This window comes from Gadus macrocephalus, chromosome 15 (genome assembly GCF_031168955.1).
Source record: "Gadus macrocephalus chromosome 15, ASM3116895v1".
NCBI lineage: Eukaryota > Metazoa > Chordata > Actinopteri > Gadiformes > Gadidae > Gadus > Gadus macrocephalus.
Window position 1 is genome coordinate 18,606,513 of NC_082396.1, and position 16,391 is coordinate 18,622,903.

At 43.4% G+C, this 16,391-nt stretch overlaps 2 protein-coding genes across 3 annotated transcripts in view; both read right to left on the minus strand.

The window, feature by feature from the left end:
• LOC132473144 (uncharacterized) overlaps positions 1 to 6,606 on the minus strand; it is a 49,591-nt gene extending 42,985 nt beyond the window's left edge. Inside the window, exon 1 of the mRNA XM_060073134.1 lies at positions 5,487 to 6,606. Within this exon, the coding sequence (XP_059929117.1) occupies positions 5,487 to 5,597 (111 nt within the window). The 5' untranslated portion in view covers positions 5,598 to 6,606. The remainder of the gene's footprint in view (positions 1 to 5,486) is intronic.
• Positions 6,607 to 6,973: 367 nt separating this feature from the next.
• Positions 6,974 to 14,910, minus strand: LOC132472899 (dual specificity protein phosphatase 19-like). 2 transcript variants are annotated; one of them, XM_060072743.1, is made up of 5 exons: positions 14,757 to 14,910; positions 14,248 to 14,470; positions 9,533 to 9,579; positions 8,100 to 8,252; positions 6,974 to 7,670 (listed from the first exon to the last, which is right to left on the minus strand). In XM_060072743.1, the coding sequence occupies exons 2-5, from the start codon at positions 14,468 to 14,470 to the stop codon at positions 7,479 to 7,481; spliced, it is 615 nt and encodes a 204-aa protein (XP_059928726.1). In that variant the 5' UTR covers positions 14,757 to 14,910; the 3' UTR covers positions 6,974 to 7,478. The 2 variants fall into 2 exon arrangements, with proteins under 2 accessions (XP_059928726.1, XP_059928725.1); XM_060072742.1 differs by having other exon boundaries at positions 14,673 to 14,908.
• Positions 14,911 to 16,391: the final 1,481 nt, after the last annotated feature.

Sequence of the window (16,391 nt, forward strand, 5' to 3'; positions counted from 1 at the left end):
CTCTCTCTCTCTCTCTCTCTCTCTCTCTCTCTCTCTCTCTCTCTCTCTCTCTCTCTCTCTCTCTCTCTCTCCCTCTCTCTCTCTCTCACTCAATCTCTCTCTCTCTCTCTCTCTCTCTCTCCCCCTCTCTCTCTCTCTCTCTCTCTCTCTCTCTCTCTCTCTCTCTCTCTCTCTCTCTCCTCTGACTGTCCCTCCCACCAGATTCTCAGGGTTCATCCAAGTCGTTTCAACACCCACCCAACTCCAGCATTCTACCTCAGTTTCCATGGTTATCGAGTAGCGACCACGCTACATAAATACACTCCTTAACGTTCAACACTCCAGGGCTCATTAAAAATATATTCAGCAGAAGTGGAAACAAATAAACAAATATTATTTCAAAGTTGGTCTTCAAGTGAAACAAACCGTAAAACAACATTGAGTCTTAGTGAAAACAGAATGAGGGATTTCATTCAGCAAGACAAGGTAATACGACCTAAAGGAGGTAATATGACAAGGTTATACGACCTAATTCATCTTTCAATCAATCTATTGATCATATTTCTGTCTGTCTGTCTGTCTGTCTGTCTGTCTGTCTGTCTGTCTGTCTGTCTGTCTGTCTGTCTGTCTGTCTGTCTGTCTGTCTGTCTGTCTGTCTGTCTGTCTGTCTGTCTGTCTGTCTGTCTGTCTGTCAGCCCATCTCTCAACTATCCAGATAAAACTATCAGCTCTTAGCATCTGTCAGACAAGAAGTGGGATTGTACCCCAATCACTTCTATCCATCTTTCAACCTCAGTTCTCCAACAGTTCTTGAGTTGTTTTGGACATGCAGCCGGCTTGAATTGCAACTTGCCTAAATGTTACAGAATCAGATCACTATCACGAGAAAGTGTCCTAATTGTGTGAGTCAGGTCCACACAATTCCCACACAATCAAACCAAAGAACACACTCGTTCTTCACACATACACACACACACACACACACACACACACACACACACACACACACACACACACACACACACACACACACACACACACACACACACACGCGCGCAAACACACACGCACGCACCCACATGCGCACACGTATAAATGCAAATGTGTATGCTGTTATGAACCTACATTGATACTTTGTTTCTGAATTGTTTTGACATGATTCTGTATTTTATTTGTGGTCATAAGGACATCTAATTTGTTTTTGTCAATCGCCAGATCAGCATGCGTGGTTAGCGTTAGTGATTGGTGATTGGCCCATTCCTGATTACACGCAGTATATAGCGCAGAGAATTACGGAAAGAGGGGGCTTGACTCTATCCGCGCCCGTGGATGCGCTTTCGTTTGGACGTCACTTCACTCCCTGAGCTTTCGTGGACGTCGTGTTTTTGGATCGCCAACATTCTTCACCTCCTCCCTCGTGACGCGGACGTCTCTTCACTCCCTCCCTCCGCTCTCGTGGAAGCCTTGGTTTTTGTATCGTTTGAACACTCTTCACTTCCTCCCTCGTGATGCCCTATCGTTTGGACGCTCTCCGACGCTCCGTGGTCGCGATGGACATTGTGTTTAGGGAACCGGGGGAAAATGGTGTAACTTTGTGAATAATAACATGTCTTAATGCTGAAGTTGAAGATAAATATTGGAAACTCATCCATGACTCTGTCTGCCTTTGCTGCCACTTTTGACACGTAACAATGCTCATATGCACATGCGTATGCTCACATGCACACGCACAAAGGCATGAACACACACACACGCACGCACGCGCGCGCGTAAGCTCCTATACTTCACATGCGTACGCCGTTGTATGTGCATGTAGACATACACGCACATTCCCTGTCCCACTCTCCCCGTGTGACAGATGGTGCCTCAGTCATAGCTGATGTTTCACACGTCAATGGAGCACGGGATGTACTTACAACCACTGAGGACGCACACGCACATGCACACGTGTTAACATATGCACTTGTGAATGATGCACAGGCTTCTAAAATGGTAATTCACCACCAAACCCAGATGTGTTTACACAGGTGCATAGGCTGACAACAGCACATGCAGATATGCATTTGTGCATGTGCGACCGGCACGAACACACACACGCACACACACACGCACACACACACACGCAATGTCCTATCAGTGCTAATTTATGTAGGGCCAGTTTGGAGAACCGTGTTTTTGGCAAATATCCTCATAAATTCTCACTTCAAGACACTCATACACACGCACACACACACACACATATAAACTCTGTCTCGCGCGCATTTACTCACCCAAGTGCAAAAACACATAAACCATCACACAAACCATCACACACAAAAACACATACTCTGTCGTCTTGCACATACACACTCAGGCAGACCAGCACAAACAAACACAAACACCCACACTCATACAAGTGCACACACCCACACCCGTGCACAAACACACACACAAACGCACACATAAACATGCAGCAATAGCTACCAGGCGGTGTTATCCACCCTGGTCTGTGGGTATTCTTCAGTGTTAGTCTGTGCGTTATTAACCAGTCTATCTCACAGCCAGCAGCAGAGACAGGGGGTATGCTGCACTATAACCCGACAGAGCAGCTTCAAGGACATCAATGCCTCCAAAAGAGCACCAACAGCTGCCATTTTAGTTCCAAATGTTCACCTTCAATACAATCCTTTCACAGTCCTTATGGAGGAAAGGAGCAAGGCTCAACTTTAAGTGTCACCTGACACATTTAGAAATTGCCAGAAAGATAAAAAAAAATGGATAATAATAATTACAGAGGGGATAATGAGATGCATGCTTGGACTTCTCATCCTTTCGTGCCAAGTAGGGTGTACAAAATAACCATTATTTCCACTTACTGGAATCAATGTTACTATAGCAACGCCACTATGGCCGAACAGAAAGGTGTGAATAATTCCATGACATCTGGGGGCCTGTCAAAGGATAAATCCATAAGTGCATTCACAAGACTTTTTTGCGAAGTGAATTACCACATAAACGCACTAAGTTAAGCAGACATACATAAACACAAACACACGTCTGTGAAAAGCAAAAAACACACACACACACACACACACACATACACACACACAAACACATTAAAGAGATAAATACAAACAAGATACATGGTTACAATGGTTAGATGACACTCAATGCAATGCTTCCAAACCAAGGACGAAGATCCTAGTAACAGATGTAACCTGGTTACATCTCTATTGCAGGTTAAAAACATTCAGATATTAAAGCTTTGTTAAATCAATTAAAATCATCAATCAATCAATCATGTTTCCTGTTTAGTATCCTTCTGTAGTCATTCTCGGTTGACAACAATTTGACAATATTTTAATTTTTTTAACCTCCTTAGAAGCCGTATGGTATTGCAGAGAATACTGTGATTAAATAGATAAACACAGCCGTTTGGTGGATATTTTATCAGTAGCGCTGACAATAATGTATGCAGCCTGGAGGAGTCCTTTGAGCAAGATACCTTACCTCCTCATTAATGACCCATATCTAATACTGTCATCAGCGTGCGCTAAAGGACTAAACAGTACAGTCAGCAACACTGATAGCTCTACCGTCAGCTCATGCATTCTGAGCATGGCTCCGCGGGTTCCAGCTTGGACCAGTTCAGCTAGACAGCGATTAATAAGAATAGCTCAGAAAAATAGACAAGAAAGTCTAATAAAACTGTCCTATCAATCTGTAAGTGTTAAAGGGGTGTGTACTGGTGAAAAGAACTGTGTAACAGCAATACTTTCTTTTGATTTATCGTCACAAATATTTGTATGTGTGTGTGTGTGTGTGTGTGTGTGTGTGTGTGTGTGTGTGTGTGTGTGTCTGTGTGTGTGTGCCTATGTGCGTGCGTGTGTGTGCCACCAATCCTGTTTTTAAGGTAACTTAAAGTCATTCAAGCAACATGCTGTAACTGGATGACTACAATAAACGCTCACACTTGATGCAGTCCACACGATTGTGTTTCCTTGCGAGTACTTATAGCAGCCTACTGACTGGCCCTGGAGGTGTAGGACAGTGTCGGGCTGGAGTATATGGACCGAAGAACTCCAGGGAGGCAGAATCTGAGTCATCCATACAGCTTTGAGTCATCGCACAGAGTTGACACAGACTCTGGTATCCCAGAATAAAAGCACAGGCAACCAAAACCACGCTTTCTTATCTGTCTTATCTCCGTCTCTATTTTTACTGCGTTTTTTTGGGATAATGTTGCTAATTCTTTCATGTCGTGCGCAGGTGTCAATACACTCGCTGTGGCCCTACCTGCCGCCTCACAGGTTGTTGTTCCTGCTGTGAAGAGAGCGCAAGCTACTTGTCAGTTTACCCCGGATAAACATTGTTTATCCCGAATTAACTCCTGCCTCATGTTCTATCTGAGCTCAGAGTCTGTGCGTGTGAGTGTGTGTGTGTGTGTGTGTGTGTGTGTGTGTGTGTGTGTGTGTGTGTGTGTGTGTGTGTGTGTGTGTGTGTGTGTGTGTGTGTGTGTGTTCGTATGTGTTGGTGAAACAACAAGCCTGGGGATTTGGAAGCGTATGTGAGGGCGGCTGTGCATCTGGCTCGTCACCACTCTCCCCAATCCACTTTTTTCTGTACGCCTCTAACTTGGTTTCTAAAAAGGCAATTAACCTAATGAACCTGGCATTTAATCAAGTTAATGAACACAGTGATTTAGGCCTTGTCAGTCAAAGGAAGAGAGAGAGAGAGAGAGAGAGAGAGAGAGAGAGAGAGAGAGAGAGAGAGAGAGAGAGAGAGAGAGAGAGAGAGAGAGAGAGAGAGGGTGGTTATTGTAAGATTGAGTTTAAGTTAATGGCTTGCTGAGAGACTGAGACACACACACACACGCACACACACACACACACACACACACACACACACACACACACACACACACACACACACACACACACACACACACACACACACACACACACACACACTTGAGTGTATACAATATTCCTGGTGTCCCTAAAATGTTTTTTAAATTCTTTCATTTGAACATAGCCTATGAGCAACAGCCAAGTTGACTGAGATCCAAAAATACCCCCACAGTCAGCGGATTTATGAGTAGCCGGAATCGGCTCTAGTATACTGCAGCCACTAGCCTAGTGATGTGTGCTCACCCATCAGAGGGCTTTGCAAATAATTCAACTTCGGCAGGGCAGGAGTGCTTTAAATGGGTTTTCATTAGTCTAATTGCCACAGCTGTAGCTATACTGGCAGACGACCCCCCCCCCCCCCCCCCAATTTACCCCCACCTCCATCCCCAGCGCCCCAAGCATCTGCTAGGCTCTGCAGTGCGCACTCGCGCGAGTGTGTGTGTGTGTGTGTGTGTGTGTGTGTGTGTGTGTGTGTGTGTCGTGTGTGTGTGTGTGTGTGTGTGTTTGTGTTTGTGTTTGTGTTAGTGTGTGTGTGTGTGTGTGTGTGTGTGTGTGTGTGTGTGTGTGTGTGTGTGTGTGTGTGTGTGTGTATGCCGGTGTAGTGTAGCCCTCGCTTACCGCGTTCCTGTGTCCGCTGCTTCCGATTGGTCCGCGGAACACCCCTTTGATGCTCCGCAGCTGTCCGTCGCGCAGGTGCGTGGAGCTGATCACTATGTAGTAGCACGCCATGACCCCCCCCGTCCGGAGCGGGGCATGGGCGGACGGGGCTGCTGTCTGACGGTCTGCGGTGTTAAACTGCCGTCAAACTATGTGTTTTATTCAGCACCGACAACTTTTCTTCTTCTTCTTAGTTGTCCCTCCTCGGGTTTGAGTTCAACACAACAAAGTGGTGGAAGAGGGGCTTCAACAGAGCAGAAAGAAGTTGTCTCCCCTCCGGCATGTGGCTCCTTTATTCCCTGTCTCTGGATGGGACACTCCTTTTCACTTGGTTCATCGCCTCGTTTTTCTGCTCCTTTCCGTCACGCAATTTAGTTGGAAACTATTTCATCCCTTCTTCAGCTTTCTCCTCTATCTTCATCAACATCCCCGGTCTCTCACACCGCTCTGCTCCTCTTTCTCAGATCTTGCTCGAGTTCCCTTCTCTCCTTTCTCCCTTTTCCTTAAACCGCTCTAAGCTCTCCCGTCTTAACTTGTCAGCTCAACTCTCTCTCCCTCCATGTGCCACTCTTTCTCCTCAAAACACCTCTCCCGATCAGAGCCCCTAAAGCTGTCCTCCTGGCATCAGGCTCCTTGCAAACTATCCGGCTCGTCTGTGTCCTGCTCCTCACCTCCCCATCTGGCTGGACTGTAGGCTATCCCTGCTTCGTCTCTCTGTCTGGAAATAGGCTACAACAAGGAATACTTCTCCGCAGGAATCTCGGCTTCTCCCGTCTCCTCTCTGCAGAGATTGTCCCTGCGACGTCGCTTTCTCTCTTTGTCTTTGTTTCTAGAAACTAGAAGTAAGAAGTAACCCGCTCGTCTTCTCTCTCAAGGCAGACGTGCAGACGGTCAGTGAGAGCTCATCCCTCTCTTCTCCTCTAATGCATGTGTTCCTCTCTCCCTCTGCTGATCTCTTGCTCCGTGGCCAGGAGTGGTTTGCTCTTCAGTTACCCGCGGTTACCATCTGCCCTTTTAACGCGTGGAGTGCTGACGCGTGCTCTCTCTCACTCTCCCTCCTTCCATCTCTCTCGCCTGCCCACCCCTTTCCCCCCCCCCCCCCATCTCTCACCAATTACTTCTCCTACACTCTCTCTCCTCCTCCCTCTCTCCATCCCCCTTTTCTCTGGCTTTCTCCAGCAGCTGAGTCCCTTCTCCTCCTGCTCCCGTCTGTGTCTCAGCCGAAGGGAGTCGAGCTCCCTCTACAGGCTGATCGGACGGAGAATCGCGAGACGAAGGAATACTACCCGGAATGTGTGTGTGGGTGAGTGTGTGTGTAGTTTCAATTCGGTTCTTCGTGTGTGTGTGTGTGTGTGTGTGTGTGTGTGTGTGTGTGTGTGTGTGTGTGTGTGTGTGTGTGTGTTTGTGTATAAAGATTTATGCTGCCCACTGTTACAACCAACCACAAATACAAAACACTTTTTGGATTTTATCAACCAATATAGATAACATATTTAGCCAACAATTTAGTTCAAATATGAAGTGAAAACGAAAATATAATGGCTATTCTGAATAAATAAATACATTACACAGCAGACATTAAGTGTAAACCAGCTGTCAAACAAACGGCAAATAGCCCATGCAGAGAACCGTCAGCACATTTTACATTAACACTTACACACACACACTTACACACACACACACACACACACACACACACACACACACACACACACACACACACACACACACACACACACACACACTCTCTCTCTCTCTCTGACACAAACACCTGACGTTGTGTGTAAAATGCAAACAAATAATATTCACTCACTATTGCAATGTCATGACATTCTATAATCAACACAATCCATACCAAGAACAGACAACCAACGCAGCACCAATCTCCTTAAGCATGTGTGTGTTGCTTTAATTGGTCTTTTAATTAGCCTGATGTTTTGAAGCGTTGGGGTCTTAAGCTCTTCCAGGGGCGTAGCTCTTCAGCTGTTGGTAGAAGCCCGCGTTGGGGCAGACTGACGGCCTGGCGTGCTTAACCTGTCCCAACGCTTCTTCGAATGACAGCCCTTCGCGGAGCATCAGGTAGCCAATCACGATGGAGGTGGAGCGTGAGATGCCAGCATTGCAGTGCACCAGTACCACGCCCGGCTGCAGACAGCACAGGGGGAGAGGGGGGAACACCAAGACACACATTCTGTTAAGGTAGAAGATACATCAATCATTCAATTATTCAGGAAAATAATGAATACATAAGGAACGCAGAGATTACATCTCAACCGTTTCACTTCCACACAACACAATCGTCTTTCAAGCAAAGAGTGTGAGCGAGCGAGAGAGAGAGCGAGAGAGAGAGAGGGAGACACAATAGTGAGACTGGGGATTGAAACATGGGAGAAAGACAAAATTGCAAATAAAATATGGAGACAACATGAAAGGAGAATGCAGAGGATGCTGAAAGTAAAATTGTTGAGCTTGTGCAGAGAGCAAGAGGCATCCAAAGAGAGAGAGAGAGAGCCCTTGCGGGCGAGCGAGAGAGATAAGGATGGAGATGGAGAGAGATAGCTGTGTCGATTGTACCTTGGCCCTGGCTAGGTCTATGAACGATGAGCAGTCCGCCAGATAGGAGGTGATTGGAGTGTCTGGAACATCCAGTATGTTCACCGTTTTGTAGGTCAACTGGTCTGGGAACAAATTCCCCACACCATACGCCACATTCAGCACATGGGATACCTGAGAGAGAGAGAAGAGAGAGAGATGGAGAAAATAATTATAATATATAAACATCTAATGTGAGTGTGTGATGTCCCAATGTGTTTGTAAATGGCATTGAATGGTGTGTTGGTGTGATTGTACAGTACATTATGGATGTGGCCATTGCTGTGCATGTTATTGTTATTATCATGTCATTTTCCTGTTCCCTTTAGCTTTTGCTTATGCAAATGTATCATGATTGCTTTCTCATGCAAATAAGTGCCCTGAATTGAATCACTAAAATACCCAAATGTCAAAGAATGATCCCGTTTTTATTGAGCCACTTCTTTGTTCATTCTGTTCCAGAGTGTCTGAGTACTTTGTTTTTGTCAATGCTGTGTTTGCCCTGACCTTCAAATTAATGCCGTTCTACATTGCAGGATTAATACTGTTTTTATTACTGTTTGTAGATGGAATTTATATTTGTTTCCTATATTGTACTTTTTCAGATTATCTTTCGTGAATGTCCTCCTTCTGTTCTTCCCTATATATATATGCCTTGTTGTTGGATAAAATGGAGAGTTACATACAACCAAAAACCTTGTTGATAAAATGTCTAAACTAAAGCCGCTATTATTCAGCTTGGGATGAGACATTGGAGTGACAAATACAGGACAGAAGAGCAGGGACAGAATGACAGAAAGAGGAGCCTAGAGGTCTGCAGAGATAAAGGACAACTACACAATTATCCTGATATAATAATGTGGGCGTCCAACCCTCTTCCTCCCATCCAAATAGTGTGTGTGTACGATTGAATTTCCTAAAGGCCCAAAACAGACCTCATTATGAACTGGGCCCTGCCTCTGTCTGCATTCACTAACATGCTGCTGAAGGCTGGGTCATCTGCCAGCCCTACCCCCTCCTCCAGTGCCTGTTAAGCACTTGGCTCTTCTTGACTTCCTTCGCCGAGACAGTAAGAGGGCAATTTCTATCTCGTTTCCGTTTATCGCTTCTCCGTGATTGCATGTGCAGTGACAGAAGCGCGCCCGGGAGCGACCATTAAACGCAAGCGGTGTAGCGAGTATGTGATAGGAGTCTGATATACCCCCCTGCTGGAGATAAACTGGAATTACATGTGCGACTGGATTCTCCGTTTAACGTCCTACGGTTGAACCGCCATTTAAACGCTCCCCAAATTAACAAGGTTTCCTCCTTTAATTCAACCCATAACCAGTGGGTTGAACAATCAGCAGAGCATGTAAGCAAACATTGATGCCCGCCCCCCACCCTCCTTTAATCTGGATGGATAGAGTACCAACCTTATATCTCTGCAGTGTGTCAATGTCATGGGCCACATCCTGGGAGGCTGAAAGAGGCAAGAGATAACTAGGTTTGAATACCCCTATGGGAGACAAGGCGAGCAGAACATCTCATTACTATGGTAAATCCAATTGTCCACCACTGTCTCCTCGTTGACACAGACTGAACAGGCGGCTTGATACAATGATCTCTCTCACACACACACACACGCACACACACACACACACACACACACACACACACACACACACACACACACACACACACACACACACACACACACACACACACACACACACACACACACACACACACACACACACACACACACACCTTTAAACCCAGATTTGGAACATCTTCATAGGCTACAAGCAGCACAATGACATGTACTTATGATCCTATAGCTATCACTAAAATGTGTTGGATGAAATTGCTCTGCCAACAATTTAAACATTTGAACTGCAGTGTTTTCCAGTTTGTTATTAACACAACATACCATTAGGGAACATTATCTTGGTTGAGCAAGAAAACGTTAACGATACATTATTTTGTTATTTTCTTTTTCTTTCATAAAGAAAAAAGCTGATAACACATATAACGACGGACTATTACATTAAGAAAAACAATGGAGAGGACGAATGGAAGAATAAAATATACCACACATAAAATCACCAGCTAGGTTTTCTATTCCGATTCAAAATTAAGAAAAGAAAATATGAATAATCCAGTCTAGCTCAAGAGAATCCGACTGGGGCCACAGAGGAATTCAATTGACTGCATTCGCAAAGCCTCCAAATTACATCATTTTTAATCTTATTCTAGAAAAACTTACATTCTCGTGGATAGATATTCTTTGATGGCTCTGGTGGAGACTGTATCAAAGTAAGCATACTTTCATGAGGAAAATATCCACATGTCCTGACTTGGTAGTGGTGCTACCAGCTGTTAATGAACTGGTTTGAACTGTTGACTGGTTTGAACTGGGATTTGAACAGCTGGGCCGTTCAAATCACAAAAGCCTTAATCACCCGGGCAAACATTAAACCATAATTCCATCAGCTGTTTAGAAATAGTTAAGAAAGCAGAAGCCTAAGTTGCTTATTACTTCAGCCCATGTGTTTGTCTGTCTGTATGTGAAAATATGTAAAATATCTGTGGGTGGTTTGTCTTGATGACCTTGTAATTTATCGTATGAGGACAAATTTACATCTGTGTTCATCTTGATTATCTGGATATTATTCTTTAGTTTGAGGACATGAGAAAAATAAGCATTGAGATGGTTGTGGTCTACAATAAATTGCCAAATAAAACTACATTTGTATTGTTCGAGGATGTATAATATAAATACAACGAGTTAAGAGTTTGAGAGTTTCTATAGTATCAAAAGTATCCATTCTGCAAATAAAGACAGAGCTGAAAATATAGGGGTTTGAATACGAGATGTTTTGACAAAGATACAGTAAGTTTAACTTTAAGGGAAGTTTCAGACATAAAAATAGAAGGTGACAGAAGGAAATTAATCAACTTCTGAAGCAGCGCAGCCATAAGGAACCAAGGGAGACAAGGCAACATCATAAAAATAGGACATGAGTACATGTCAACAACAGTATTGTGCATACAAATTGAGTTTCTTTCCTGGTCTTTGAAGGCTCAAAACTTTCTTAAACCATTGTTGGAGAAGAGGGTAACAAGGACTGAACACTGAAGTGATAATTGCAATATAAGGCATTTGATTTAGAGCATCGACTTCCTAAACTCATAAGCTAAAGCTGAAGCTATGCTTTCTATTCAGATCTAAATCTTGCTTTTCAATCCAAGAATTACTTGGTGCGTGCTAACTTCTTGCCCATTGTTGGTCTACTTTACATCAATGTGTCAGCCTAACGTCTACAGATGCTCGATACTGTAAACCATTGTGCTTTACGTTTGAAATGGCTGTAATTAACTGTACACTGTAATGTACTCTGAAGCTCAGTTGCCAACCGTTCTGCTTGGAACCTTCTTCAGAGCAACGGGAAATTAACAGACTTTATTTCCTTTTGTTAACTTGCATCAATCCTGAAGGATATGGAGCTCGAGAATATTGGTCAATGTGACCTGAAATTATTTGACTTAAAAATGTTATATCAAGCCTAACCAACAAAAAGGCACAACAAAAGATGCTTGCATAGGCCCTAATTCTAACCTTGCATACCAATGGAAAAGTCAGGTGTCAAAAATAGGTCACGGGACCTTCAAAGTGCATAGAAACACCAATGTTAGCGCTGAAGTCATGGCATGCTGTGGTCATATCCTAGTGTCAGCGAGGTCAAGGGGATTTTAAAAGGTCTGTCAGCTCCCATATGAGTCACGGATGACCTGGCCTACAGGTGGGGAAGGTGCAAGCATTTCAATTGTGGCTGGGCCACGTTAATCATGAAGATAGGATGCAGTTTATTTATCCCAAGTGGGTGTCATAGCTGTAGTAAAGCACAGTAATAAGAATACAAAAGTTGTGAATTCTGGGTAGTTGTGAGTGGTGCCAATTATTTAAGATTAAAATATGGTCATATTCATTCAGTTTAAAATAACAGATCAGCCCTTGATGTCGGCCAGCGCACCATGTGCAAATTTTCGATTATTGTTAATTAATAATAATTAATTCCTTTAGCAATTCACTTCAATGCTAATTGCTGGGGAATGGGACAAGCCGACGGCTGGACTAAACCAACCGGCCATTCGTGAATACTCTCGAACTCACAGATGGCCAGACCGCCCCTGAGCAAGGGTGATGCTATCACAGCCAAAAGGTTCTGGGTTTGATCCCCAAAGTCCGCGGCCAACCTTTAGGGCTCCGTCATCAAGATGCATAAATCCTAACCCCTCCTGTGGCCTGTATCATTCTGCATCCATTGCTGAGTGGCTTTGGATGTAAACGTTTCAAATGATGAGCCCTCAGAAAAAGATAAGCATAACATTGCGATTGTACCAAAGTGTAATGTACTGATAGGGCCCCTGCTTCTGCTCTGGTTTGACAGATCAACCAGTGTAATGCGTGTCTCAGACGTGAAATCAAGGAACATTTGTTATTATGATAAGCTGATCCATTTCCACTGCTAAAGCATGCCACTGAAAATGGCCTAACAAAGTCCCTATAGTATACAATTCAACTGTTGGTACTCTATCTATCCTGCAAAACCAACAGACTCCAATGAGGTTGCTGATCCAGGTACAGCAGAATACTACTGTAAACTGGCTAACCAATTAAAGGTATGCATAATATTTCAAAATTAGAACGGCTAAAATGACTTGAACTGTGTTATATATTTTGTTAAGTTGTGTACATTATCACAATTGTTTCGAACAATCCTCAAACCCAGAGAAATACAGTTTTATAGCTTACATTTGGTTGCATGCCAATGGTGTCATATCCCCTTTGCCCCCTACCTTCCGGGGAAACACGGTATTCTAGCAGAGATCAAATTAATTGATATGACATTTCCATATCGATCTGGCTTACCACGATGTGCTTCTATGAAAAATGGCTCATGTCAGCCACTAAGGAGATACCCTTTGCCCACACAGACTTGAATTGCGCGTCATTTTTTTATTTAAATATTTCTATCTGTCCGACAGAATGACGCCATCTATCTATAGTGTTTCCCTAACATTACAATTTGTTTAATATTTAAAATGTGTCAAATTTTATTGCATTGTGCAACACATTTCTGCGCTCTCTCCAACACATTGACAATGGACTGTATGTGGCTTTTCATTAAAAATACCAAAAAACGAATTGAATGCACTGTCTAAAACTTGTGAACTCTTGTGCTCGTTTGTAGGCACTTCGTTTGGTCCACAAAATCTTAGCTATGCTCTGATTGGAGGGGAGTGGAGAAGTGGGAGGTAATATTCAAGTGTGCCCCCTTCCTATGTAGAGGGGGCGCCGAAACTGACTTGCTCGTTTGGTAACTGTAGGCGGGGTACTTTCAGAAATGCATATCTCACTCATGTGCAGACTTTTTTCAAAGTTTGTATGGATGTGGGAGCACCAGAGACCCAAAACAACTTTTTTTTTCATATGTCTGCTTTAATGGCTGGTTCAGACTACACGACTTCAGCCCGATTTTGCCCCGATTCCGATTGCGAGTCGTACACGATTTTGAAAGGTCGGCGACGAGACAAGGTCTTGTAATGTGACATGATTGCGATCTGCAATGTTTTCGTCTGCGACGTTCGAAAACCCCACGACGAAAAGTTTGGCATGTCAGAATTTTTTGGGGAATCGCATGACGTATCCATTGTTGACATGAGGGAACCCCGCCCCCAGTTGCGTGAGGGAACCCCACGAACAGGAGCTCACGCGCAGTGTTTACCAACTGACTTCACTGCACTACGTTAAGTACACAGTAACTACTACAAAAATGAATGATACAAAGTAGAGAGCATCGCACCCTCGAATCTTGTAGTGTGGCCAGTCTTCCGACGAGACATGGCTGTGATCGTATAGTGTGACATGTTAAATCGTGGAGGAATATCTGAGAATCGTGTAGTCTGAACCAGCCATAGGAAAAGGCAGATCTGTAAACGACTCATAATGGCTCATCCTTTCTTTAGAGGTCCGAATATGGGCTCATCACACTCACACCTGGTGGTATAATAATAGGGGCCCTTTAATAGAAGCTGTAGCGCACAAGCCAATTAAGTTACGTTATAGGAAGACCTAAAAAGTTACCCAGTAGAAGAAAAGGTCTAACCACGCCCACTTGAAGGTCTAGACTTTTGTCTTCAACAAAGCCAAAGCCTGTAGGCTCATCTTCAATGTCCTGGACCTCGCAGGTCCCTCCGTCCCTCCTCCTCTCCACATGGCGCCGTCCTGTGATGGTTGTGACGTGAGTGACCTGCTTCTTCAGACGACTTTTGGAGAATCCTTCGATCTCCTGAGCAAAGGACTGCATCTAAAGCACGGAAGAGAATGCAAACCGGGTTATGCTGCTGATGCATGACTATATATAGCATAGCATTTGGCTCTCTCAATCCAATGTTTTGACAGATATAGCGAACTGCTCATAATAATATCATCCATATTAATGAGCGTTTTTCGCATTTCATGGGCGAACCGATATTGCGCCAAACTGGGGTTGCTTATAACACACCCACCTGGTCTCTTTGTTTATGCTTTGATTCAAAACGTAGATGGTTGCCGCAAAGTTTTGTTGTTAAAATCGTTTAAACCGAACACACTTATTCATTAGGCCATCGCCAAGATCGCTTTAACAGGCGTTGTCGGAAGCGACGTCAATATGATGATGCGTTCAAGTACTGTCCGCACAATATGTGCAGGAGCAATTTGAGAAACGGCCAGAGATGTTATCGTTGTGTTCAGTCCCCTTGCTGACGGTCTACAGGCACAACACGACCAAAGGTTATTGGTTCCACCCTCAATTCCCTTAGCAGTCTTATAGAATGTTGCCAATCCCTATTCACACCTTAATTATTATTAGTACTATGCATAAATATAAATAGCCTACACTATTTTTTTAATCTTATTATCCAACATCTATACACACTTTAGAGTGTGTATAGATAGAGTGGGGGTAAGATGAGTGAGTGGGGTAAGATGTGCCAATTTTTTACTAATGTTATCCTCTAGGCAAGGATAAGTAAGAGGGAAGTCAAATGGAAACATCTACCTTTATTTCAGGATGTCCCGTCAATCAAAATGATAACAATGCATTTATGAAGTTATGTCAACTTGCCCCAGTTAGGAGTAAATTGAGGCATCTGGGGGTAAATTGACAAATTTACTTTTTCAAGTTGAATGCATTTTCCTTTTCCAAATAGTCATTTATTTGCCTGATATTGCCAATATATAACCCAAACCAAATAAGGGTATTTTTCAGCACCCCTCTAATATTTGCAAAACATTTTCATACATCATCTGCATTTCAATCACTATTCAACATTCCACCCATCAAGGTTGCATCTAACAAGATACTGTAAAATATGAAAAAAATAATAAGAATTGTGTAATGCTACAATTAAATATCACCTTATAGGCTACTTTAGAGACTTAACTTAACTTCAGTGCATCATGGTGGGGTAAATTGAACGACTGGCTCAATTTACCCCACAGCATGTGGCTCATTTTACCCCACTTTCCCCAATATATATTTATGCATACACGTCTATCTATTTTTCAATTCAGAATTCTGAGAATAAAGTCAGAATTCCCATAATAATGTCTGAATTATAATTTCATTCTCAGAATTCTGATTTTACGCTCAAAACTCCCAAAAAATATCACGTGGCCTAATCCTCTCCAGCCTACGGGACCCGCTCGAACACGCAAAAAGTTCCTTGCATCCGTCTTCCTCAGTCAGCCCTTGGCTCACGTCCACGTACACGTGACTCTCACCAGGTTCCTTACAGGTAGTGGCATGTCCCCTCTTCAGCTTGTGAGATTTGGTGATTAAAGTCAAAACTCTGACTTTAATCCAATCATTCAGATTTTATCTCCTAATTCTGACGTTATTCTCAGAATTCGGACTTTAAACTCAGACCTCAAAAGATATTCACATGTGGCGCTAAAACTTTTCCGGAATAGATAGATTTATTTATTATAAATGATTATCAACCACCCAAGTGGGTGCTACATATTGGTGGTGGTTAGTGAGGTCCCCCCTTCACTTTAGGCGTCTTTGAGTGTTATTAATTATTATTATTATTCATGTTTAACCTCTGTTTTCCTTTTATTCCTAGTCTGTTTTACATAGTTTTGAATGATGACTATATGCTCTGTAAGGTGACCTTGGGTGTCTTGAAAGGCGCCTCTAAATTAAATGTATTATTATTTATTATTAAGGATATGATGTCTTG